The sequence below is a fragment of the Lates calcarifer genome, linkage group LG1 (genome assembly GCF_001640805.2).
Source record: "Lates calcarifer isolate ASB-BC8 linkage group LG1, TLL_Latcal_v3, whole genome shotgun sequence".
NCBI lineage: Eukaryota > Metazoa > Chordata > Actinopteri > Centropomidae > Lates > Lates calcarifer.
The window spans coordinates 10,970,437-10,996,722 of NC_066833.1; the positions used below are offsets into that span (position 1 = coordinate 10,970,437).

Sequence of the window (26,286 nt, forward strand, 5' to 3'; positions counted from 1 at the left end):
TATCACGTCTTGAAGTTAACAGCTAGCCCCGCCTGTCACGTCACGGTAGCATCCAGAATGCCCTGAAAAAGTAGTTATTTAATAGCATATATGATTTTGACTGGTGCTGTATACTAGATCTCTGTCTGTATGTATTGTCTGGCATCATGTGATACAAAACAATGGGAATTATAAGTTTGCAGACAAAAAGTGAAAGTGAAAGGAATGGACACAAAGGTAGAGTTAATTAAACACAGAGACATACCAGAACATTTAAGATGCATGAGGGGGTCAGATAGAGGAATGCAAGAAAAAATGGAAAATACTGCATAAAAGAAAACGTGTAAAAGAATGTAAGAGAAGAGCAAGACGGGAAAACTCCTCTGGTGATTTGTGACAAATGGCCAATTACTCAATGCAGTAATAAGACACCACACCACAGAAAGAAAGAGGGAGAGAGATGAAAGAGCAGAAAGTAAGACCGGACAGCTCCTGAAGAAAAACCAAAAGAGGCAAAGAGGAAAAAAATGAGAGTAACATTCTGAAAAGATTTGGAGAAGAACTTAGAAAGAAAAAGTTGGATGGAAATGTGCAGCAGCTGTACAGAGACTTTGCAGCTGTGACCTCTTTCCTCACCCTTGTCCTCTTTCTCAGGAGGATCATTCTGAATCTGTTGTGTAATGCTATCACAAAGTTACAGAATGATTTCCACACATCAGCATAAAACTTCACCAACTACCCAAATTTCTCAATTCACTGTCTTGATCTTCCCTCACTTTTCACTTACTTCTCCCACTGATGTCAGGATTATTCATACCTCCCACAGCCTAGAACTCAGACTGAAACCTTCTCCAGAGATTTTCACTCTTTACTTTTCCTTTTCTCTCAGCATTCAGCCTCACAACATTCTCTATCTCTTTCACTGCTTTCTTACATACACCTTCTCTGTCCTCTCTCTTTTTTTCTCTTTTCTTCTCTTTCCTATTCAGGGTGTTTCTGAACATCCAAAACAAGACAGGTCAGTGTCTGCAGAAACTGCTAAATCCAGGTGGAAAGATTTACCAGAGGCAAACATACAAACTCTTACCTGATTTCACACGACATACACTGTGTATGCTGTACAACCAGAAGGCTTTACGAGGCCTTTTGTTTTTGACCATCTTTTCCTGTGGCTCAGGGTGTTGTTGTCACTCTCTGACACCCAAGTTGCATACTGGAAATAAGTAATCCTCATTGTGAGCTTCCTTTTGTGATTATCTTTTAATGGCTAACTACCACTTAAAACCAGTCAATTAAACCATAGGAATGTTTGTATATTTATATGTCAAGCCACAGCAGCCAGTTCGCTTGCACAACAACCAGATAATGGCTTTAAACTGCAGTAGCAGAAGTGGTTTAGGGATGGGAACCACAGGGAAATGACTTCAGTTTGGGGTACAAAAGATGTAAGAAGGGACAAAAGATGAAGAACTTTTGTTCAAAAATGAGTAACTTTCCATGTTTTTGGACATCCTTTGAATCACAAGTATTTCAAAATATGAAATTCTTGTAGACAAAAGAATCAAAGAGGACTAGAAGAAGTCACCACCCAGTGGAAGTATTGAATCTGGTGGTTAGTGCTTTGAGTTAAGTGGATAAGTGCATTTTAATGTAACATAAGTATCTCATGACATCAGATTGATATAACTATGATTACCTCATTATTACAGGATGATGCAATGACACATGTTGTTTTCCTCCTCTCTGCTACAAGGCCCGAAGCTGATTGTCCCTCTGCGATACAAACTTTGCAATTTTCTGTTGTCACGCACTCGAAGTTCAAGTTCAACACAAAAACATAATTAGGTCAGTGCATCCGTGGATCATGAGAAACACATTCAAGGTGTAAAATTGCTGTCAGCGGCATATCTAACGCCCTCTTCACCTTCGTGTGACACTGACATTCAACAAACATGTTGATGTACAGATGAGTGTGTTCTGGAGGCTCGGGGGAGATGAATGGAAAGAAAGAAAGAAAGAAAGAAAGACCCAAAGAGAAGATAACTATCTCAGAAAATTCTGTTGTATATGCAGACAGATAGTCAAGCAGATTGCGTTTACACTATAGGTCTGTATGTGGAAGCAGCCTTTCCTCAGTTACTGAGCTGGTTCCTGTTTGTAAAACACAGTGAATATAGTGCTTTAGAAAACATAACCCACACTGTGCAACAGGAATATAGTTGTTGAGTCTTGAAAAAAAAATCCCAGTCAGTCTGTGTTAGAGTATGTTTGCATGCCATCCAACACCATCAACAGATTTCCCATGCATAGGAGAAAATGTAACAGATGGGTCCTCATGCTATGGCGTAGTGAAAAAAGGTCATTGTCTACTGGTGTGGAGCAAATGTGCAATAAAATAAACTGTTCAGATCGATGTCATGGCAGAGCCACATGATGCCAACATAAAATCTCTCTAACACCTCGAAAATGTGCCTGTACATGCCATAGATTTCCTGACACACATAAGATAATCCTCAGGGGCTTAGTTAGAAAGCCTGCCCTCACATTTAACCACTGTTTGATTGATATGATTTAGACAATTTATCTGTTTTACTGCCGAAACAGATGAGTTCATGACATTGCAAAGGATTTTTTTTTTTTCATTTTTGTCAGGGTTGGATCATTTTGCAAATTGGTTTAGAATGTGAACTACACATCAAGTGTCAATGATAATCCATGAGTTTGTTTATCTCCTCTGTCTTTTAAAATCCATGCTAAGGCCTACCCTCCAATAGAATTTGTTTATGCTGAATGCTGTTATCTTCTGATTGATGAAACTTGAAGTTATCATAATCTAGAGGTTGAGGTGACGTCAATAGAGTTTCAGTTCTCTGTCTAATTGCTCTGCAGGACCAACAGAGTTTGTCATGAAATTTTAACTTGTCAGCAATTATCCTCAAATTGAACAGACGATTGTGTTTTCAGGACCATGTCTGTATTATCATAATGAATTTATTTTAAAACTTACAGATACATCAATTGAATTCCAGATGTGCTCGAGAGAGAACCAACATCACTTTTTCTGTTATTGAAAAGAAAGTCAGGGACTCATCATGCATGAGTGTTTCAACCCCAAAATTGTGTAGAGGTGACTAAAGACATGGAAGGAAGTTACGACCCATGGACAGCGGAAACAAATGTGTAATTTGGCAAAACACAACCATTACTGGAGGTTTCCATTTGCAAAGTGGTCACTTTACAATGTTTACTGCAGGACATTCAACCAAACAGGAGAAAAAAAGGAGCAAAGAGACAGTGATGAATTCACTCTGGCTGTTCCAATCCCCAAACTAAACCAAACACAAATACCTAATTAACTTAAAAGGACTTTTCTGAAGATACATACACCTTAAATGTACCCCAGGCTTTTCCCCACTACCCGTACCAGGCACAGACCAAGTTGTCACTGAGAGAAATAAGCAAACTCAGAGATACAGAGCATTCCTCTTTCTTTATATGGTGTTGAGGACTTAAACTGGAAGAGACCTGAAGAGTGAAAAAATTGACCTCTTGACTTGCACATTACAGAAGTTAGCTTGTATCACAGAGGAATCATTTCAATAAACCCTATGGACGTATAAACACTTTCCAGACACTGAAAGACTACTGGAGACTTTCCAGGCACTGACGCCATGTGACCCAATTCCTGCAGATCACTACCCGGGCTGCTGTTACACCTATAGGCCAATACCGCACAGCATCAGTGAGTACAAATGAAAGGACAGCGAGGCCGTTGCGCTTATATGAACATGAGGCAGTAACACAGCAACTGCTGTCAATATCACGTTGCAATGAAGATACAGACTGCTATATTGATGGCAGGTACTGATTTCTGCTAAATGAAGCACTAAAGGCTTGACTAAAAGAGAAAGAAACAATTTTCCATTTGTGTTCCACACCCAGTGAATCTGGCTGTACACACCATATTCTGCATTAACACATGGTCTCAAGCACAAAATAATAACGAAACTAACTTACAATCAAGTTTCAAGTACACCTGGAATTCTTCATACATAGTTTGGGTTCTACAAGTACACGGTAAAATCACAGTAAGTTTGATGGTGGATTTTCTTGTCTCCATGGATGTAATTTGAAGAGAGCAGCTGAAAACAGGGCTGCACCCCTGTGGCCATCAAGGTCTCAAATCCTCAACATTTAAACGGATGGGCTGGGGCCAGGGCTTTACATTTTTAATCGGGAGGGGGAATTAAAAACTTGCTAGTGTTGTTTTGCCTCCACATCCGGATTTCAAAGATATTTTAAAGTTTGTTTGCCTCAGTGTTGCAGGTCGCATGGAGACAAGCCGTGGGTTTTTGTCTTACCTCATAGTGAGGAGAAGTAGTTTACGACCTAAACGTGAGTAACCATCCTCGTTTCGTAAAAGTTTGTCTATCTCACTTCTACATGCTGCGTGGGTAGTCGGTCTCTTTTTCTTGGACCTCCCACCTCCGTCTGAAAGCCATACCCAGATAAATCACTCCCCCAGACTGGCAACCTGCACACTGGGGCCGCAGATCCGGAGAGGAGCGGACTGAAACGGAGGGAGGCAGGAGCGCGGCGTAAAACAAGGGTTGCACTGGAACCGAATTCTCTCCGTCCCTGGAGACAATAGAGAAAAAACCTGTTTAAGGAGCACCTGTAACCACATTCTGCAGTAATCGAGTGGCTCGCATTAAAACAGTATGCCCGGCAGCACCATAGCCAGGGTGCTGGTTGCGCTCTGTATCGGGAGCGCGGTGAACTGCATGCCCAAAGGGACGCACAGGAATCGGAGACAGGCGCAGCAGCATCACGTCTCCTCAGCCTCTCAGGGTGAGTGTTTTTTTCCTCCAAGTTATTAGTCACAAGAGTGACTTCGTGTTGCAGTAAATGGTTTCCAAACTGGGGTACAGGAGCCACCAGAGGTCACCTGGGGAACTTCAGGGAGTATGGTTTTAGCTGTTGAGATGGAAAGCATACATGACACATCTTTTGTCTATTGAATGTCCTTGCAATTAAAATGATTGGGAACCCTGTTAATTTAGGTAATGCCCTGTGCGTTGGATTGATAAACGCCACGAAATTAGAATCAGTTGTAAATACACCTCAGGTTTTCTGATCTTCTTAACCTCAATAGGTTAAAAATAATCAAAGCTTGAGAGAGAAAAACATAAAATAAATCCCTTGGCCACTCGAAAAAAGAGATGCTTGTGGCATATGAAGTCATGAGATGTGAACAAAGAACTTGCCCTGGTGGGGGAGAGATTATTCTTCAGTCTGTGCAGCTGATTTATTACTCAGGCTTGGTGGGGGCCCTTTGAAGTTAAGTTAACACATCCAGAGTCAGTTTCACAGACATGGGTGAAGTCTTGTCCTGCAATAAGATGTGTATTCCAAGTTTGGGTTCGCTTTATTTCAGCATGCCTACATTCTTTATCTTTTAACCCATTACACTGACCAGTGTTTTTTGAAGTTGTGGTTATGGCTAGCACATTTTCCAGTAGCTGTATTTGTCTTTCCGTTTTTGAAAAAGTACATGGTAAGCAGGTACAGTGTGGGTGGGGTGTGTTTCACATTTTCCCTGTGCTGTAAGGTCTTTGGAGTAAGAGCAAAGGCAGGGGGTATTTTTTTTAATCAAACCTCCTGCAGCCAGAATGTAGCTTATACTAATGTCTCATCAGCTCATTTTTTCTCTCCTGTCAGATGGTTGTATAGAGAATGGCAACTTCTATGCCGTGAATGACCAGTGGGAACGGCCGTATTTGGGCAGCACTCTGGTCTGTACCTGCCATGGAGTCGCTGGCATCAAGTGTAAAAGCAAACCTGAAGGTAAGTTTGTTTGTGGTGTTTTTAACGGCCCTTCCTTTAATAATACACATGTGGCACACACCTTCTCTTTTTGCTTTCCTCCTGTAGCAGAGGAAAGGTGCTATGATAAAATCAACCAGCTGTACTACACTGTGGGAGAAACCTACGAGAGACCCAAGGATGGCATGATCTGGGACTGTACCTGTATTGGATCTGGGAGGGGCAAGATCAGCTGCACCATTGCTAGTAAGTGTGTTTCTGCTATTAACTGTTCTTACCCCAGACCACACACCCCAGCTCATGTGTTTCTTGTGTATATCCTGGTCTGGCAACACTGATACCAGTAAACTGTTTAATCTCCATGTCCTCTACAGCCGATTAACAACTGGTGCCATGCAGCTGTTTGCAGTTAGCTGGGTGGTTAGCTAATGAGATAAATGTCTGAGAGTGTGTTTCTTTTCCTTTGCATTCTTACTGTGAAAACACACAAACAGTCATGTCTGTCTCTCTCTGAAATCATATTGTTTTCCTTTCCTACCCAGATCGCTGTCATGAGGGTGGGGCTTCATATAAGATAGGTGACACCTGGAGGAGACCCCATGAAACTGGAGGCTACATGTTGGAGTGTGTCTGTCTGGGTAATGGCAAGGGAGAGTGGACCTGCAAACCTGTCGGTGAGTCGTTCAGACAGTCCACTGACTAACAGGCGACTGTATTTACCTGGTGGATTACTGGCTGATTTAGTTGCTAGTTTGACACTTTTTGAGTGGTTTGTACACAAGAGTTGAATAAAGAAAAAAAAAGTTTTTAGTTGATTTAGTAGTTTACAAGTCTGTGTTTCCTGCAGCTGAGCGTTGCTATGACAACTCAGCGGGAACATCCTACGTTGTTGGGGAGATGTGGGAGAAGCCATACCAGGGGTGGATGGTGGTGGACTGCACCTGCCTGGGAGAGGGAAGTGGACGCATCACATGTACCTCCAGAAGTAAGACACCCTTTATGTCTTTCTTTGTATCAAATCATCACCTCCCCATTTTTTAAAAACGTCTTTAATTCTTATTTAACCTAATTTAATTTCTTGCCACTTTGCTCTCATTCATTTGTATTCAAGATCTGTCTTTCTTTTTATATGTGGTGTACATACACAAATGTAATCTCATTGTCAAGAACAGACCGGGAAAACTGGGTTGCCAAGAGCCACACAAGTAGAAAATCAAAAGAACTGCTGCAGTTATTGAACAAGTCACATGTGTCGATATACATATGGCTTAATCTTCATCAAATGTTGCACAGATAAACTCTCTATCCTTACTGGCAGGAGTTAAAACACTGTATAGTTTGTGATTTGTTGGAGGACTTCAACAAGCTATGGCGGAAATGTTTACCAGTGGTGTTTCTAATTAGAACCATTACTTGCATCCTTAATGATATTGGCTGATGCAACAGATGATGGTAGAGATGTTATTCCCTGTTGGCTTGTTGTCACATGCAAGACTTCAGGGTGGCCTCGGAGGCTTTTTAGTGGAAGTCATCAACAAATTGTTTTCATACATGTGTTCAACAAATTATCAACAAAATCGCCAATGCACAAACATGGAAACAGCTGGTGGCCAGAAGGAATCATTCCTCTTGGACCACACCGCTGACTTTTACATCCCTCTGAAGATTTCTACCATTTTTAATTAATTCCAGTCATTCCTTCCTCTCCTAGATCGCTGTAATGACCAGGATACTCTGTCCTCCTACCGTATCGGAGATACCTGGACCAAGACAGATGCCCGAGGCCACCTGCTCCAGTGCCTGTGCACAGGAAACGGCCGAGGGGAGTGGAAGTGTGAGCGACACGCCTCACTTCACACCACTGGCCTGGGTGAGAACTGATAACGTCCCTGTCTCTTGTTTTTCCTCTCTCTCACTTTGTGTGGAGACAAGAACGAGAACACCAGAGACAGATGCTGTGTAGAGGGAGCGATAAGGAGTGCCAAAGTATCCAAGTGCTGAAGTGTGAGAGACGTGTCTTGTAACTCATGATCATGACCTCATGAAGAGGAGAGTCAGAAACGGAATGAGGGAACAGGAGAATGAAGAGGGAGGAGTGAAACATAGGAAAGTTAGTGGGAAAAATGTGCTTGAAGTGGTTTGAAGTGATTATGGGGTGTGAGACAGAAACATATGCTCATCCTGACTCGGGGACAATGAAAAAACTCAAATGGAAAGTATCTTTTTTTCATATTTTATTCTGTGTCTCATACAGTACAACTCATTGATTGGTGATTTTAGTTGAGTCTTACCAACCCATCTTAATACCTACTTCTAATGTTTAAGTTAGGTAATGTTTGTTTTTCTTCAGTTGAGGTTTTGCATAGAGCTGCACTGCAGTTACATGTGTTTATTCAAGGATGGTTACTCTGGTGTATTATTGTATGTAATTTTAGTTTTTCAGGTACATGTCATAATCTCAAAAAGCCATAATTAGCTATTTTGTTACAGACATTTAGCATTCTTTCCTCTCAGGTCACCTCAATTTAAACTTAAAAAACTAGATCACCACACAGTGTTTTAATGCACTTTATAATAAACTTTCTATTGTTGATATGATTGCTTTATCTGATTTGACTCCCATGTTACATTTTAGGCACTGGCTCTCGTGTGATCACTAACATCCAGCCTGCAGTCTACCAGCCTGCCTCTGTGCCCGAGCTTCCCCAGGAGGGGCCCTGTCGGACAGATTCAGGACTGTCATACTTCATTGGCCAGCGCTGGATGAAGAGCCAGGGAACCAAGCAGATGATCTGTACCTGCCTTGGTAATGGAGTCAGCTGTGAGCAGTGGGGTAAGAGATGTTGTTTTGGTTTAACAAATTCAGGGAAAGCAATTATGGGCACAGTGACCTACAAATGAAATGCAACAAGTTACCCATGGAGTTGTATGATTAGGCTGAGGTAACAATAAACATAACAGGTGAATGCAACTGAATTGATGAGCTTCAGGTCATACCTGTATGTGGTCATAGGATTAGGGATATTTACATATAACATGTTTTCATCTGTCCTCATCTAGATGGACCAGCTCCAGTGTATGGTGGCAACTCTGGAGGTCAGCCCTGTGTGTTTCCCTTTGTCTACAAGGGGAAGACCTACCACTCCTGTACCTCTGATGGACGCAGTGACGGACAGCTGTGGTGTTCCACCTCCTCTAACTTTGAGACAGACCAGAAATATTCCTTCTGCACAGAGAAGAGTGGTGAGGACAGGGAATTGTGTGGGAAGAATTTTGAAGTGAAAGACAGACATTGTCACTGTCTTCAAGAAAGGCAGTGTGTGAGCTAAAGTAATCAATATCTCTATTGTAACATTCATAAGTCAGAGTGATAGCAAGTTTTTTTTTTCTCTCAACAGCGATTGTGGTAACACGAGGTGGTAATTCTAATGGTGCTCTGTGCCAGTTCCCCTACCTCTACAATGGCCGAAACTACACTGACTGCACTGCAGATGGGCGCAGAGATGGCATGAAGTGGTGTGGCACCACAACCAACTATGATGCAGAACAGCGTTTTGGGTTCTGTCCCATGGCTGGTAAGTGTGTGAGCAATTGTTGTTGATGGAGAAAGAGGGATGGAGGTGTTGGTGTAAAGTTGTGTGACACTGAACAAAGTTTAGCACATTATTAAAATGTCAATTTAAAAGAAAACAAACCATAAATCTCTTTTTTTCGGTGCATCAGTTTCAGAGTATTGCGAGCCAGTTAAGTTTCTGGGCAATGAGACACACTACAACAAGATACAGATGTTTTATGATCTATTGACTTAAGTATTAACAAAACAGTATATTTTCACAGACAACTTAATGTGGATTGATGGCCAACTTTAGATCAGCTCAACAGTTTGCGACCCATGGGGGTAACTAATGTGATTAGCACAGCTAATTGCAGTGTCTCTCCCAGTCATAAGTAAAACTTATCTCCACCTTGTCTGAATCAAGGCGTTAACATGGCCTTTGTATTCTTTGCTTCTACAATAAAGGGGTTTGATGGGTGATTTTATTTACTGTAATTAGCATGAAAGCCATTATCAGACTGATGTCAAAAAAGGAGTCAGAGCTGATGGCACAGACGTAATCTCATTTACAGTTGTTACACCTTTATTTTTAGCACAACCAAATTCACATTGAAGTCACTGTTGTGTTTTGTGTTGTATAGGTGTTAATTAGGTCTCTGTGCATAACAAAAGAGGTTGAAGACAGCGAAACACTGGGGGGTTATTGACACTGCACTAATGTCTGTGAAGTAATGAAATGGTAATGATGATACCAACATGCTGTAAAAACAGCACAAACTATGAAAATCTATAGGACGTCTTTAGATATTGAAGCTAACGCATGTTGATGCCTAAAATTTGATGCTGTGACACTGAAACAGTATCCACAAATAGAGAGAAGGGTAGCTCTGAAACAAAAAAAAACATCCTGGTCTGTTTAGCTGTCTACATCAAAGCAGATACTGGTTGTCAGATAGAAGATAGAATAGACTGTTTTGCAGCAGGCTGTAAAATGTGGATGGTACACAGTGGAAACATCTATACGCCTTACCTGAGATAAAATAGTCTTTGAATTCAAAGAAAGAGTGGAGCACTGGACTTATCTATCTCCTTTTATTGCATGAAGTGATCCCTGAAGAAGTTCAAATATTTTGCATGTGTTAAACTCTGAACTGAAATCTGGGGAACCTGGTGTGTGCAAACATTGATATATGCACATGTAGAAGGCCTACAACATATTAATCTTTGTGCTTGCTAAATGCTAAAACTAAGCTTTATGGGTTTTTTTTCTAAGCTATCATTTTCTTCAGTCACTGTGATGCACCTTAGAGGCAACACCCTGTTGTTAAAAACACCCTGTCAAGATTTAACAAGACCAGAAACAGCATTCATGCCCTTTAGCCAATGTCAGAGCTTGTTGTCTGTGGTGAACTCAGTCAAGCAGTCAAAGCAGCAGGGGGTCTTTGATATTGACATTAATGACTTCACAAGGACTGTCAAAACAAACATGGTGGTTGAGATGTTAATTGTTCACTTTAAATCTGGTGTCTGCCATGTACTCTTAGGACGGCAGAGCAATGGTCTCCAGCTGTGAGCCAACATCCAGGGTACACCTCCATTATGCAAACTACACCATTTACATGATTAGATCCACTATTTTCTCTCTACCCCAAAACACTCCATAACCATAATTACTTATATATCAGAATCCCTCCTCTACTACTCCAGGAGTAGGGTATGTGTTCTACACCAAGAAACCGTTTTCTAAAATTCAGTTAGCATCAGATCTTTTGGTTTTCTTCTCTGTATCTTAGAGTCTGCTCACATACAATCAGGTAGCTATAAAACTGTTTTGCCAGAGGGTAATTGCTTTAGCTCCCGCAGCTGTTGGCTGCAGTGTCCAAACAGCCAGTTAAGTTTTAAATGGCCACTTTCCGAGTCATTAAAGTAGTGGTTAAATGACCCTGAGAAAGTATTGATTGGTTCTGAAGAAATACTTGTAGATAGGTAGTTGGTTCTTTTTTTGACCAAGTACAATCAGACCCCAGATAACCCTTTGCAACTGGAACAGATTAAGGCTAGTCTGAAGTTTTTCCAGAGAACACAATGATTTCAAATTGTGAAAAACATAATGCCACCAGCTATAGACACTGGAAATGGTGCCCACTAAACACAAGCCATACCTGTCAAAAGAGAAGTACATCCATCAATGACATGTCAAGAGACAGACTTCTTATGACAACAAAACTAGGTCACTTGTAGCTCAGCCGTTGTCACTTTGATCATTCAGAAAAATCCTAGTAAGGTTTAACCCTGGACTTGGCTGCTGCATATCTCAGGCTCTCAAACCACTTCCAAGGAACATGACCGTCTTACACCATGTTCTAAACATCTCCAGCCCCTGTGTATCTGCCCTAGCTACAGCCTTGGTGCAAAGCCACCAACCCAAGTCCAAAGGATCCAGGAACCAGATGCCTGGCTCCATTCCAGATTCTTTCTGGCATAGAGAAGCCCTGGCTGGGCTCCAGATTCTCTGTGTCCTCTATCTCCTTCTCCACCCCCTCCTCTCTATGGAGCATTAAACAGATTTGTTCATGAGCATGTGTGCATATCAGTTTTGTCTGCTGCTCTACTGTTCGATGACTGAAGCAATGTCAGTCATTTAATTTGAACTAATCACACACACACACACACACACACACACAGACAGGTCTCTGCTTGTCCCACCTTTGCAAACGTTCTATATTTCCTGATAAAAAAACTACCCACTCTTTTAATTAGTGGAGAACATATGGTGAACACACACAGTCATTCATACACACTGGGAGACAAAACAGCTGTTTCTGACTTTTAATCAAATCTTAGTTCCTACGGACACAGATGTTCCGTGATGGTTGTGTCCTGTACAGCCTTTTGTAGTAATTATAGGGTAGAATAAGTGATCTCCAAGGGCACTCATTCATTATAATGTGTTTGTCTCTTTTTATTTTGATGCCGGTATGCATTGCTTATGTTGCTAACTAGGTGATATGATCAGATGTGTTGGATGCATGCCTGTGCATCTGATTACTTTGAATTGTGTAGTTTTTGTTTGTGTGTTCACCAAAAGCCCAAACTTTGCCAAAAAATGTCTTGTGTCTTGTGTGTTCTAGCCCATGAAGAGGTGTGCACGACAAGTGAAGGGGTGATGTACCGCGTGGGAGATCAGTGGGACAAACGGCACGATGTTCTGGGTCACATGATGCGGTGTACCTGTGTTGGCAATGGCCGCGGAGAATGGAGCTGCGTTGCTTACTCCCAGCTTAAAGGTGTGTATCTGAGAGACGGAATACTTGATTGAAGGTGATTGAGCGTTGGCTGTCACTGCAGTGTTTCTATCTCTGTGTGTGGTGTAATAATTACAGGGTAATGTTAGAATTTTCTGAGCGAAGAGGTGAAAGGTCACCTGTGATATAATCACTCACCTGCCAAAAGGTCAAAAGTGAGCCTGCACACCTGCACTTAATGGGACTTCAGTTGCACCTGCGATGCATGTGTAAAGACACACACACAAAGATACACACACAGCCCTCAGAAGAGCAGATGTGCAAAAGCAGTGGGGTATTTAGAAAAGTAGTTTCTTGTTGCACATGCACCACCACATCTTTGCACGTCTTCTTATATCTGTGTTTGTGTGTCTGTTGCAGACCAGTGTATTGTGGATGGTCTGACCTACGAGGTGAACCAGACTTTCACCAAACAACATGACGAGGGATACATGATGAACTGCACCTGCTTTGGACAGGGACGTGGCCGCTGGAAGTGTGATGCCATTGGTGAGTTCACCATGTTACAGGTTTACAACCTAAAGGTTGCAAAACATTACTCCTCTACTTACTTATACATTTCAGTGGTTTAAATTCCTAATCCTAAACTTCTTATTCTCTTTTCTATGTAAGACTATGGAATGGAAATGGGCAAGAGAACAGTGAAGAGAATAGTTCTGTATAGACTCATCTCTGTAAGCTGCACAGTTGCTAATTGGACTAATAACTGATGTGTTTGTTGCCTTCAGATCAGTGCCAGGAGCCAGAGACGAGAGCTTTCTATCAGATTGGAGAGTCTTGGGATAAAGTCATCCATGGAATCATGTACAAGTGCTATTGCTATGGCAATGGTGTTGGAGAGCTCAGCTGCGAGCCCCAGCAGTCATACCCTGGTGAGATGTTACAGATTTTCTTCTTTTTTCTGCATGGTCACCTTTTGCAGTGAATCGTTTCCTTTCTTTCTTTGACTCTTGGTTCTGTGTCAGTCCCTGGTAATATTGTATTATACTGACTGCTGTTTGACTGTTAGGTATTCATTCCTTTTCAGTGTTAGTAAGCTGTTGAAGCCTTACATCTTTGTAAAGCCCGGTAGATGACTTTATGAATTCTGGTGATTTACAGGAGAAAGAACAAGCTAAATTTTCTCAGTGGCTGTAAAACAGACATTCAGGCCGCCGTAAAGATGTGTCCACGACTACCAATGCTACTGGATGTGAAATTGGCTAACTTTACAAACTGTGCTTCATTTCTTACAGTCAAAAATGTTTGCTTAAGTCACCTCAAAAATGAGGCCCTTAACTTTGATGTGAAACAGACAGACATAGGAGGGGGTGTGATTTCCTCTCTTACAAATACACCCCCCACTCTGAGCCTTTGTTCTTGCCAGCATGTGGTACATCCCCTGTGCTGTTGCCACAGCTGTACAAAACACCACAGTGTGTGTGTAACACACACACACACACACACACATACCTACTACCCTACTATACTTTTTAAGCAACAGTTTTCAATTTTGTGGACTGAGGAATTTAACCTCATGTCCTAAAGTTTAAGCCCTTTGTTGTGTCATTGATAACAGGGTCATGCTTCATTGCACAACATTATGTCGCCATGATGGTTAAGTTACCTAATTCCTAATTACTTGAAACCAAGCCTGACTAGATCGTATCACTGCACACTAACTTATTCCAACAAAATCTTTCTCACAGTTTTTTATTTAAAGTTCCCTCCTCCTGTGCTCCCTGACATGCCTAATGATACTGACATAAATATGTCAGTTTAGCTCCAAGTGAGGCTGTGATGTGCTGATGAAAACAAAGCTTCAGGTTTGACATGTCTTACGTAAAGAAACATTCGAACGCTTTCTTGTTTGTTCCATGTGTGAAGCAGGTTGATGGGAGATACAAAATGTAGGGCACTATTCTTCTGTAAGTGGCCATAATGGCAACCAGCTGCGAACTTGCTGTGTGTGTCTGTGTGTGTCTGTGTGTGTGTGTGTGCTTAGGCATACAAAATACAGCATACTAAGATTTAAGGGCAGCAGGGAGCAGATCCAGACACCAAGTCAGTTGGCTTACTGGGTAAAACACCATAAAAGGTAAAAATGGCAACCGCATGTGAGGGAATTTTTTAAGCTTCTCACAAGTCTCAGACTTAGCCCGACACTGATAAGATCTTTTAGAAATTTGTTTTCTTTTCTGCCATCTGTGTTATCCTCCTCTTGTTTGGGGTTTAATTTAATCTTTTTGGGCATTTCTCATTGTTAGGATGACTCTTAACAATTACCTCCCTTTACTGTGGTCCTTATCACCATCTTGTCGTGCATCTGCCTGTACCAAGAATGAATGTTGTGTCTGTGTGCAAAGTAAAGGGGGGATGTTTGCATGCATGTGTGTGCTTGTAAGTTACATAGATGTGTCCACAGGCACATATTGCTGAGAGAATGTGTGTGTGTGTGTGTGTGTGTGTGTACATGCATCCACTGCAAGCATGCATCCGTTTTCATGCACGTCCCACATCTGATTCTGTGTAACCCTTACCCTCGCTAGTGGCCTGTGGGTCTGTAATAGACAGTAATTGGTCCCAGATTGTTTTTGAGGTTTGCGTATCTGCTAGCAACTTCTGGTTAACCGAGCCACTTGCTCAGAAACTTTGATTACAGGTCTGCTATTTGGAAAAGTGGTCAGAAAACCTCAGTTCTTTATAGAAGCTACCAGTTTTTATCAGCATAGCTTATGCAGGATTCTGCTTGCCACATGACATCTGTTTGCATTAAAGATGATTTGATACCCTTTCTGAAACCAGTGCAGAGATTCCAATTGTGAGCTAGTGCTGATACCATTTTTCTTTCTTATTTACTAACCTGCTAAGACTTAACGTGTTTATTCAGCTTGTATGCTACATGCATCATCTGGTAAATTGATACACTTTTGCCTGGACCCCACCACTTTTTGAAGTACACAATCCAAGCCTATCCAGAGTGTCAAATGCAGTATGACACAGTACACATGCCTGAGCTCCTGTCAGCTACAAAACTGCAAGGGTTCTCCAAGGAAAACACTGACAGACATGCCCAAATGTTGAAGTTAAATGTTGTTTGGCAGCCTGTAGTGAGGCCTTGGAGTTTAATTAAGCATTGAAAACCTCAGTTTCTAGGACTGAGAAGGATTCCTCCAGCACTATAAATTCTGTGATTTTCTGTCATCAGCTTTGCTGCGTTTTTTTCAGCAGTTCTTGTTGTTTCTCTTCATTGTTCCTTGTCGTTTCTAACTTTTTCATATTCTTTTGTTTGATTCTTCTGCAAGTGTTTTAAGTGTTTCATCAGCTCTATTCATGTTTATCACCTGAGGCCATACAAATCTTTCTATGACATTTCAGGGTTTATTTGACAGTAAGTCATACTGTATTCTGGACAAGGACAGAGAATTAAGAGCATTAATATGGTTAGCTTTTATTGAAGGTAACTTATTTTATAATTACATTTTTACTGTGTAGTCTACTTTATCTATGCATACTGTTTGTAAACTAACCACTAAATCATTGCTCCTCTAAACACTAGTTATTCCTGCAGCAAAATAATACCTCCAAGAGAACAGGGAAGCTTAGAAAACATGGTGGGGTAGAGAAAGTAGAGCTGTTGAAATCTGTGCTGGAATCTCACAGGGACATGCCATTTTTCTCCTCTCTCTTTCTGCTCAGGAAAATACTGCTGCACATTCACTGATACTCACTCAGTGCTGAGTTGGGTTATGTAAAATTACAGGCTTTTGAAATTTCTCAGACTGTAGAATAGCAAATGATTTTCCATATATATAGATGCTAGATTTTGTATTTTTGCACTTATTACTGTTTTGTAGTTTTGTACATTAAAAACACTGATAATGCATCATTCTTTCAAGACATTCTTAATATCAGACCATAATAATATATTTACTGTACAAAAGATAGTGAAACTGGTCTGTTTACCGCTCTGTCTGTGCTGTGTCATCCCTCTCTCTCAGGTGGTCACCGTCCTGTCCAAGTCATCATAACAGAGTCTGGAAACCAACCCAACTCCCACCCCATTCAGTGGAATGCTCCTGCATCTGCTCACATCACCCAGTACATCCTCAAATGGAGAGTGGTGAGTTTTCTGCATCACTCGTAACAAAGACATGACTTCTCCTCTTCTTACCCATCTCTGTCTCTGACCTTTTATATCTAACATTCAACTTCTGGTCATCACATTTTACAGAAAAGCAGTAACAGCCCATGGAGGGAGGTGATGATCCCTGGCCATCTTAACTCCTACACCATCTCTGGTCTGAAGCCCGGCATCACTTACGAGGGTCAGCTGATCAGTGTTCTGCGGTTCGGACACCGAGACATCACACGCTTTGACTTCACCACCACTTATGGATCATGTGAGTTGAGGGAGCTGACAGACCTCAGCGTTGGCTGAGTTGCAACACATTGTTTGTCTTACAGTATTAACTGCGTCCAGTTTATTTGGCTACTTTTTCCATGTAAGCCTTTTAGGCGTGGATGTTTTTCTTCTGCATGCCACTGCATAATGTTTGTCTAATCCTATCCACTGTTGCTGCTTTGTAAAAAAAATGGAATATGATGTTGAAGAGGGGGGTCTGGAGAAGTTTGTGCAGCATCATAAAACTGCAATCTTCCCTGCTCCTTTTTTGTTTGTATTTGGTTCCTTAAATTTCACCTTTACTTAACAAGAAAGTCAGTGCTGAGATTTAAAAACTATTTTGCCAGAGTGTCCTGGCCGGTGTTGCCAGTTCTGATCTCAGAGGCAGCAAGTAGCCAACTCTATTATTTTCCATCTCTGTTTCTCCTGTAGTGGCTACATCACAAGGCGAGACCACCCAGCCTCCGCCTGTGGTTGACATCTCAGAGTCGGTGACTGAAATTACCTCCAGCAGCTTTGTCATCTCCTGGGTTTCTGCCTCCGACACAGTTTCTGGTTTCAGAGTAGAGTATGAGCTCAGTGAGCAAGGGCAGAGCACTGGACAACCCGTGGTGCTAGGTAACTGCAGACACTTATATACATGAATACATTTGCATGATGACAGTCCCCGTTGTCAGAGATTTTGCATTTTATTTACCCACTGATGTATGTACATTTTTCCTGTCAGACCTTCCTCGTACAGCTACCTCAGTGAATATTAATGAGCTTCTGCCTGGGAGGAAGTACACTGTCAACGTTTATGAGGTTACAGATACTGGAGAGGACAACCTCATTCTTACTACTTCACAAACCACTGGTGAGTGGAGACATACACACACTTTTCTCTTATTTCATATTCTCATCTATCTTCTCTGGTATTCTTTCCCTTCATCAGCACACGACTGAAATAATAAACGTGCCAGGGACAACAAATAAAGTGATTCACTAAAACAAAACAAAACAAAAAAAAAACAGTGGTTATAATTTTCCATCTAATGCTTATCACCTCATTTGTTCCATAGCACCCGATGCTCCCACTGACCATGAAGTAGAGGAGGTGGGAGAAACTTCCATTGTGATCAGCTGGGAGAAACCACTGGCTCCTATCACTGGTATGTTACAACAGTATTGTCTGTCACGGCCAAAATCTATCAGGAGACAAAATTACTGTAGGTTATTTTAGCCTCTTGCGTATTCATCTGCCATCTACAGCGAGTTGTATGGTCTCCTCCTTCATGCAGGCTATCGCGTCATATACACACCATCAGTGGAGGGTGAAAGCACGGAGCTGACTCTTCCTGACACAGCGACGTCTGTCACCCTGAGTGACCTCCGACCTGGGAAGCTGTACAACATCAGTATCTACTCCGTGGAGGACAGCCTGGAGAGTGAGCCTGTCTTTGTGCAGGTCAACACTGCTGGAGATCCACTGCCAGGTAAATGACTGAGATGTGTGCAACAAAGGGGACCTGATCTGCATATGTGCTAATATTTGCCAAAACAACTGTTTTGGTTGAAAGAGATTAACATACATCCCTTAGGAGAGAATTCCTGGTACTTAAGTTGTGGATGTTTTCAAAGATGCAGAGTTTAATAAGCTATGGCAAATCTGTCCCTTTTTTCTCTTTACACCAGGAGTCAGTATACTGCGATTACAAATCTGCCCATTTGGTGATTTTGATATTCAAATATCGTCATTACATCCTGTGTCCCCCCTTGCTCTGATTTATGTTCATAGGAATTATACTTATTATTCTTGTCATAAGTGTGCCCGCCAGAATCAACCTGCAAGTCATCTTGTGGCCTATTTAGTGATTTATGTAGAAGTTTCAATTCTCAATAGTAACAGAAGCAAAGAGTTTTCCAATGGAAAGTGAAGTCATTGAGTTCACAGCTGTTTTGCTCTTATTCTGCTCAACTGGAGTTATGTAAAACTGATCAGTCTGCCAGGGCGAACATGCTTTTAGGTCAGTCAAGCAGATGTTGGCTTGTTTGTAGTGTCTGTGTGATGGAATAAAGGTACATAACTGAGTTGAGAGTTTGTGCTGCCATCTTTGGACAGACAAGTGAATGCCCTCATGCAGCATCCGCCCAGTGTGTCCAGAATATGAAGCAGTATAATGATTTGGAGCTGTCTTTGCAGAACGTTTGTCATACATCTGGTATGATTATGCATATATATAAAGCAGTGTGGGCGTTGATGATAAGCTACATAGAAGCGAATGCTTTTAAATCACGTTTTGACACACAGCCATGAGGTCAAAACATGATTTAAAATATCAAAACATTATGCTCTTATCTAAACTTCCATTTTGTGTTGAGATGAGTGATGGGCCCTTCCCTCATAAAAGGCATGTTTCTCCACAATCACCATTTTTATTTCAAACAGCTGCAAGACAGTCTTTCCAGCTCTTAAATGAGAGACCAGTCGTCATTCACAGATGGGATTTAGACTAACTGAGCACTAAGATAAATTTACTCAGAAGCATGTTTGGACATATTATCTATCGATAAATACATGAATGCTTTTGCTTCTCAGTTTATATATAATAATATACATGGAGATAAAGAATGAAAAATGTAATGCAGTTTTTTTCCTGTCCACAGATGAAGTGGCTTCTCCTACAGACCTGCAGTTCTTTGAGGTGTCAGATAAAAAAATTGTTCTGACCTGGTCCGGCCCAGGCAGTGACGTCTCAGGTTACCGCGTCACTGTTGTCCCTGTCGATGAGTCTGGTTCTCCTCAGAGAGAGATGACCCTGCCTGTCAGTCAAAACTCCTACATTGAAGTGACTCACCTGCAGCCTGGAACACTGTACCGCTTCAGTGTCTATGCCATTCACAATGGGGAGGAAAGTTTACCACTTATTGGGGAGCGAACTACCAGTGAGTATGACGGATACTCACAAGCCTGAAAATGTCTTTTTCTTTAATCAAACTGTTCCATATCTAACAATGCTTGTTGTTTCCTCTCTTGCTAGAACCCGATGCTCCCACAGATATCCATTTTGCCAACGTGACTGAGGACAGTGCTGTGATGATGTGGTACGCCCCCCGTGCCAAAATCACCGGCTACCGTCTCTTCCTCACTGTTGAGGGCTCTAACCCCAAGCAGCTGCGCCTTCCTACTCGCCTCACAAAGTACACCCTCCTCAACTTGAAGCCTGACACAGAGTACACTGCCACACTACACGCAGAGCAAGACAACACACTGAGTGAAGGAGAGACCGCAGTGTTTACCACTAGTGAGTAAAAGAATATAACACACTCTTTATACACTTTGCATATGGTCAAAAAGCACTTGTGTTTTGGAACTTGGAGTTGCTCAGATTAGGGTTGGACTGACAGAACATTTGTTCAACAAATATAGAAACAGCTGAGTGAAAAGATAGCAGCAATCGTCTGAATATGCATGCATTCATATGTAAATGTACACACTGGGTTATGCTACACCCAAACTCATCATGGCACACTTATGCTCTCTGTGTGTTTGCAGATCCACCAATGGGCAACGCTCCTCATTTCAGCACTGATGTGACCGACACCTCCATTATAATATCCTGGACTCCAGTTCCCCGCATTGGATACAAGGTATGTTTACTGCTAATGCATAACATACTTCTTCAATATCCTGCCCAGTTATTCAGGAAATCTGACCATGTTTGCTATTCTGTCTCAATTATTTCCCTCCATTTGCTGTTGAAAGCACATTCCAGTTATTCTTGGTTCAGTGTAGGCCCCTTTGGAGTCAGCTAACATGGGAACTAAAGACCTCAAGGATAAATGTGATTGGTCGAAATATGTCACACCAGAGATGAGAATGTTCTGCTGGCTTCCATGTTCTTGGGAAAACATTGACCTCTGACCCTTACCTCCTGTACCACTAATCTGTGTCTCTCCTCTCTGTGTTGATTTATTTCTCAGTTGACAGTTCGTCCCAGTCAGGGTGGAGAAGCCCCCAGGGACGTGACCTCTGACTCAGGAAGCATTTACATTTCCGGTCTGACTCCGGGAGTGGAGTACACCTACAGCGTCCAGCCAATCATAAACGGCCATGAGCAGGGAACCCCAGTCACACGCCGTGTTGTTACACGTAAATATATTAGACTCTGTCAGCCTTTTCTTCTTGTCTTGGGCTATTATTGCTGCTTACTTTTATTACTCCTCCTCTGACTGTTCTTTCTCCTCTTCCTCTGTAGCTCTGTCTCCTCCTACTGATCTCAACCTGGAGTCTAACCCTGGCACTGGAGAGCTCACTGTGCAATGGAACGGAGCCAGTACACCAGGTACACACACACACACACACACACACACCTGTATACCAGGACATCAGTAATAACAAATGATTATGTCACACTCAACAAAATACAAATAATCACAGCTTATGTGTCTTTCTCCGCAAGACATCACTGGCTACAGAGTCACATGCACTCCCACCAATGGACAGCAAGGAAACAGTGTGGAGGAGTTTGTGGAGGCAGGACAGAACTCCTGCACCCTGGAGAACCTCAGTCCTGGAGTGGAGTACAACATCAGCGTGGTTACTGTTAAGGATGACATGGAGAGCACCCCAATATCAACTGTCATTACACCAGGTGAGTTTGAGGGGTTGATCAAAGAGTTTTGAATGGCTTTTTCAACATTAGAAAATATAGATATTTGGTGCTGAGTTTGTAGATATTTATATGATTTTGTTTTGGAAATGTGCATGTGAACAGGTAAGAGCAAGCTGTCATTTACAGAAGCAGCATCTTTCAACAGATGATAGCTTTGTTAGCATTGCTGCTCTAACTCACTCACCAGCAGCTGAGGGACTATGTGAAACAGTACTCTGACTGTTTTGCAACACTATTGCTTTATTTCCTGGCTATATATGATTTTCTTCAATGGAGAAACCTCATTGAATAACACCTAAAACCTCACCAGAGAGTAATAGATACCAGGAAAAGCAGCCCTTAGCATTAGCTCTTCCATTGGTGTGATATATTTAATATCTCATCCTACTGGAAGTGGACATTTCCCGTTGCTCGTCTTAACCGCTGCTTCTACATGTCTGTCTGTCTTTCCTCTGGTTTGGTGTTTCTCTCCTGTCTTTTCTGTCCTCTGCCCCACACCCTCTCTCCACCTATCCAGAAGTGCCACAGCTGACGGACCTCAGCTTTGAGGAGGTGAGCGACACCACTATCAGTCTCCGCTGGTCTCCGCTCAACACCACAGCCGTCACTGGTTACAGGATCACAGTGGTGGCAGCCGGCGAGAGCGTGCCCATCTTTGAGGACCTGGTGATGCCAACGACTGGTCATTACACCGTCTATGGACTGGAGCCTGGTATCGACTACGACATTAGTGTGATCACTGTGACGGAGAATGGCGAGAGTGAACCCACCACACTCACTCAACAGACCTGTAAGATCCATGTTGCCACAGAAAGAAAAAGATTTCCTCTACTGCTAATATCATTTACAGTGCATGTATTCAACAATACCAAGCTGTCAGAAGTGTTCTTTAGGATGTGTGATTTGTGTTGTCTGAGAGTCATAAAGAAATTATATAATGTAATACAGTTCCTATTAACCCCAAGACATGGCTCTTCAAAGCAAACCTTTAAAGTTGCTGATGTAATTGCCCTGCATGCTGTGTTGTCAGTTAAATAATCCTCTGTGTGCGTGTGTTTGTGTGTGTATGTGTGGACCATCTGGTTTTAGTTGAGGAGATTTATCATACTGAGGCTCATTTTACCCCCCAATGCAAACACTGCTTGTTCTCTCACTTTTAAGATGTTGTAAAACTTCACACATGGATTTACACTGACACACACACATAAAACATTATCCTCCCCTTTTAAAGATAGCATGTGGAAGCTTTTCTCTTTTAGTCATTTCATTATTGTCTTATTTCCCTCTCTTCATATCCACTCTCTCTTATTTGCACTTTTCTTATATCCTCACTCATGTATAGAATTCTCTGACCAATTGATGAAAAGCAAATCTGATTGATCTACCATGACGATTTGAATGCATTTTGAATCGTGCTGCTCTCTCTTTTCAATAGCTGTACCAGCCCCCACTGATCTGAGATTTAGCCAGGTTGGGCCTGACAGTATTGGAGTCTCCTGGGCCTCTCCCCATGTTCCAAACACTGCTGATATCAACAGCTTCCTCATCAGGTGCGATTCTTATGTCACCTTTAATGCATGCAGATATTTTTTTCCAAAAAACAAAAACAAAAAATAAAGAAGTGAAAAGACCACCCTGGCATGAAACCAGTAATACACCAAAAATAACAACACCTACTCTGTGTTGTTGGTTTTGCTAATTATTCAGGTATCACCCCGTTGACGATGAAGATGATATTACAGAAACCAGTACAGACGGCAGGAGTAACAGCGTGGTGCTAAGGAGTAAGTTATAGCAAAAATGAAGAATTGACAACAATGCACAGACACACAGACAACTACATTTGTGTTTATGTCTTCTTTACTGTCCACAGACTTGCTGCCTAACACAGAGTATCTGGTCAGCGTGGTGTGTGTGTATGAGCAGAGGGAGAGCTCACCCCTTGTTGGCACCCAGAAAACATGTGAGTCTTACTGATCTGATTTGACAACAGGAGAATATCAGTCCAGGAATAGGCACTGGTATCTAAAAGCAAGTGAGATTCTTTGTCATTGTTTTTCACCTGAACCTTCATGCATCCTTTTCTGTATTTCCCAACTTTCCTCAGCTCTGGATTCACCAGTGGATCTGCGTTTCTCTGAGATCTACACCAATTCCTTCACCATCCACTGGCTTGCTCCCCAGAGCAAAATCACCGGTTACCGTGTCCGTTACCAGATGGCCAGCGGCGGGAGGGCTAAGGACGAGAGGCTGCCTCCCTCCCGGAGCCACTTCACTCTGACAGGACTCGTTGCAGACACGGAGTACCTGGTCAACATCTACGCAGTGAGCGGGTCCCAGGAGAGCCTGCCACTCAGCGGGAATCAGAAGACGAGTACGAAATCTGTATTTAATACTTGATTTACTCCGGTTGCTCACCATGTTATCATCATTGTGTTGTTAATGTACTTTTTGTCTCTGGCTTGTCTCTCTCTCTCCAGTCTCTGATGCTCCCACAGACCTGGAAGTGCTAGACTCCACCCCCACCAGTATCACAGTCCGCTGGGACTCCCCTCCTGTGACTGTGCGCTACTATAGGATCACTCATGGAGAGACAGGTGAGCGAGTAATAATGGCTCAAGATCTACAGCAGAGGTTTTTTTTTTGCCAAGAAACACAGTTTTTTTGGAAAGTATTTTTCTTTTTTTCTCTTTATAGTTGATACAGCATTCATTCATTGCAAATCTTTGACCAGATTTTGAACTCAAAACGCTGGTTTAATCAACATGTATCACACTCACAATCTTTACCCAGGAGGTCACAGTAATCCAAAGGAGTTCACAGTGCCTGGCTCTCAGTCCACTGCCACAATCTCTAACCTGAAGCCTGGTACCGACTACACCATCACTGTCTATGCTGTTACTGGTAGAGGAGACAGCCCTGCATCCAGCACTCCAATCTATGTCACACACAAAACAGGTATATACAAACATACATGATACTATTTCAGCCATTTCTCGTGATACAGTATGATCCTGCTTCCCTTTGTTTCAACTCACAGCTATTCTCCTCTTCATCTCTCCATTCTCCTCTGCTAGGTGTGGACTCTCCTTCTGAAATGGAGGTGATGGATGTGAATGACAACAGTGTCACAGTGAGGTGGAGCCCTGCCCAGGGTCCAATCAAGGGATACAGGGTGACTGGGGTTCCTAAAAATGGACAGGGGCCGACTTTTACTGAGGTGGTGGCTCCAGGTATGTTCTTTGACCATAATTCCCAGTTTGTAGAGTATTGTCAGTTTTAAAACTTTCTAATCTATTCTAAATACTGTTGTCTCCCCGTCTCCTTTTTACATATCTTTTTCCTTCTTTTTTGCAGACCAGACAGAGATTACTTTCTCAGGCCTAATGCCTACTGTAGAATACACTTTGAGTGTGTACGCTCTTGGACAAGATGGAGAGAGCTCTCCACTAGTGGTGAATGCTGTAACAAGTGAGGGTTTACACTTTCTAATACTTATCCACTATTGTTCACTAAACTTTCACAAATAGAAAAACAACTTCCTGATTTCTCCCCCCTACTCCTCCACCCCCTCTGCCTCGCCACCCTTCTCTCCACTCTCTTCACCTCTAGATGTAGACCACCCCAAAGACCTGACCTTCTCAGACATTGACTCCACGTCACTGCGGATCACCTGGGACAGCCCTGAGGGAATCGTTACGTCTTACCGGGTCTTGTACTCAAGTCCGGAGGAGGGTGAGAGAGAGCTGCGCCCTGCTCCCCGAGGTGACGCTGAGTCCACCATTATCTATGGTCTGCAACCTGGCACTGAATACACTGTGAAGGTCATTGCCCTGCACGATGACACAGCCAGCACACCACTGATTGGGACACAAGCTACAGGTATGGGAGGAAATTAATTCTAGAACTGCATAAACATGAAAAATACTATATTCTTAACAGATTTCTTCAAGTGTGTCCGCCTGTCAACGCTGTCTTCCTCAAACCCTCTTTTTTTGCTTTTCTTTTCCCAACCCCAGCCATCTCACCACCCATGAACCTCCAGTTCTCTCAGGTTGGCCCGACCTCTTTCACAATGCGCTGGGCTGTGCCAGGTCAGGAAAACCGACTTAATGGCCTCACAGGTCTCACAGGCTACCGTGTGGTGGTAAACCCTAAGAACAAGAGTGGACCGACCAAAGAGATCAACCTGGCCCCAGACACCACTGAGGCACACATCTCTGGACTCATGGTGAGTGTGGGTCTGCGAGTGTGAATGAAGGACCTTTGTTCTTTGTTGTCTCTTGATGAAAAGAGGTTATAAATGACATGAGTGCAGTGTCACTATGGACTGTGAAAGTCAACTTGCAGAGATGTCCATCACAGTGAATGCTGTGAATGCTTTTACCTTGCAACAATAGTAAAACTAAGAAAAATGTGCTGAGATCACATTACATTATGATTACATTTGATAAATTTCAGGTGTCCACAAGTTGATTTTCTTCCCTAGTGATATAATTGGAGTAAATTAACCTTGAGGAATGTTCCACCCTCAGCTCAAGCACACACATACACACACGTGGATGCATGCACACTTAATGA

General features: G+C 42.3%; 1 protein-coding gene across 1 annotated transcript in view; it reads left to right on the top strand.

Annotated features, from left to right (window-relative positions):
• The first annotated feature begins 4,479 nt into the window (after positions 1 to 4,479).
• Positions 4,480 to 26,286, top strand: part of fn1a (fibronectin 1a) — a 29,098-nt gene continuing 7,291 nt past the window's right edge. Inside the window, exons 1-35 of the mRNA XM_018704829.2 lie at positions 4,480 to 4,830; positions 5,701 to 5,826; positions 5,914 to 6,051; positions 6,348 to 6,479; positions 6,653 to 6,790; positions 7,517 to 7,675; positions 8,441 to 8,638; positions 8,866 to 9,048; positions 9,204 to 9,380; positions 12,493 to 12,648; positions 13,027 to 13,155; positions 13,395 to 13,538; positions 16,647 to 16,768; positions 16,880 to 17,048; positions 17,483 to 17,668; positions 17,778 to 17,906; positions 18,112 to 18,201; positions 18,331 to 18,525; positions 19,697 to 19,975; positions 20,071 to 20,334; positions 20,586 to 20,680; positions 21,014 to 21,182; positions 21,289 to 21,375; positions 21,493 to 21,684; positions 22,223 to 22,495; positions 23,141 to 23,255; positions 23,413 to 23,489; positions 23,579 to 23,668; positions 23,813 to 24,079; positions 24,186 to 24,302; positions 24,499 to 24,663; positions 24,783 to 24,938; positions 25,063 to 25,176; positions 25,318 to 25,587; positions 25,725 to 25,936. Coding sequence (XP_018560345.1) covers positions 4,701 to 4,830; positions 5,701 to 5,826; positions 5,914 to 6,051; positions 6,348 to 6,479; positions 6,653 to 6,790; positions 7,517 to 7,675; positions 8,441 to 8,638; positions 8,866 to 9,048; positions 9,204 to 9,380; positions 12,493 to 12,648; positions 13,027 to 13,155; positions 13,395 to 13,538; positions 16,647 to 16,768; positions 16,880 to 17,048; positions 17,483 to 17,668; positions 17,778 to 17,906; positions 18,112 to 18,201; positions 18,331 to 18,525; positions 19,697 to 19,975; positions 20,071 to 20,334; positions 20,586 to 20,680; positions 21,014 to 21,182; positions 21,289 to 21,375; positions 21,493 to 21,684; positions 22,223 to 22,495; positions 23,141 to 23,255; positions 23,413 to 23,489; positions 23,579 to 23,668; positions 23,813 to 24,079; positions 24,186 to 24,302; positions 24,499 to 24,663; positions 24,783 to 24,938; positions 25,063 to 25,176; positions 25,318 to 25,587; positions 25,725 to 25,936 — 5,643 coding nt within the window. The 5' untranslated portion in view covers positions 4,480 to 4,700. The remainder of the gene's footprint in view (positions 4,831 to 5,700; positions 5,827 to 5,913; positions 6,052 to 6,347; positions 6,480 to 6,652; positions 6,791 to 7,516; positions 7,676 to 8,440; positions 8,639 to 8,865; positions 9,049 to 9,203; positions 9,381 to 12,492; positions 12,649 to 13,026; positions 13,156 to 13,394; positions 13,539 to 16,646; positions 16,769 to 16,879; positions 17,049 to 17,482; positions 17,669 to 17,777; positions 17,907 to 18,111; positions 18,202 to 18,330; positions 18,526 to 19,696; positions 19,976 to 20,070; positions 20,335 to 20,585; positions 20,681 to 21,013; positions 21,183 to 21,288; positions 21,376 to 21,492; positions 21,685 to 22,222; positions 22,496 to 23,140; positions 23,256 to 23,412; positions 23,490 to 23,578; positions 23,669 to 23,812; positions 24,080 to 24,185; positions 24,303 to 24,498; positions 24,664 to 24,782; positions 24,939 to 25,062; positions 25,177 to 25,317; positions 25,588 to 25,724; positions 25,937 to 26,286) is intronic.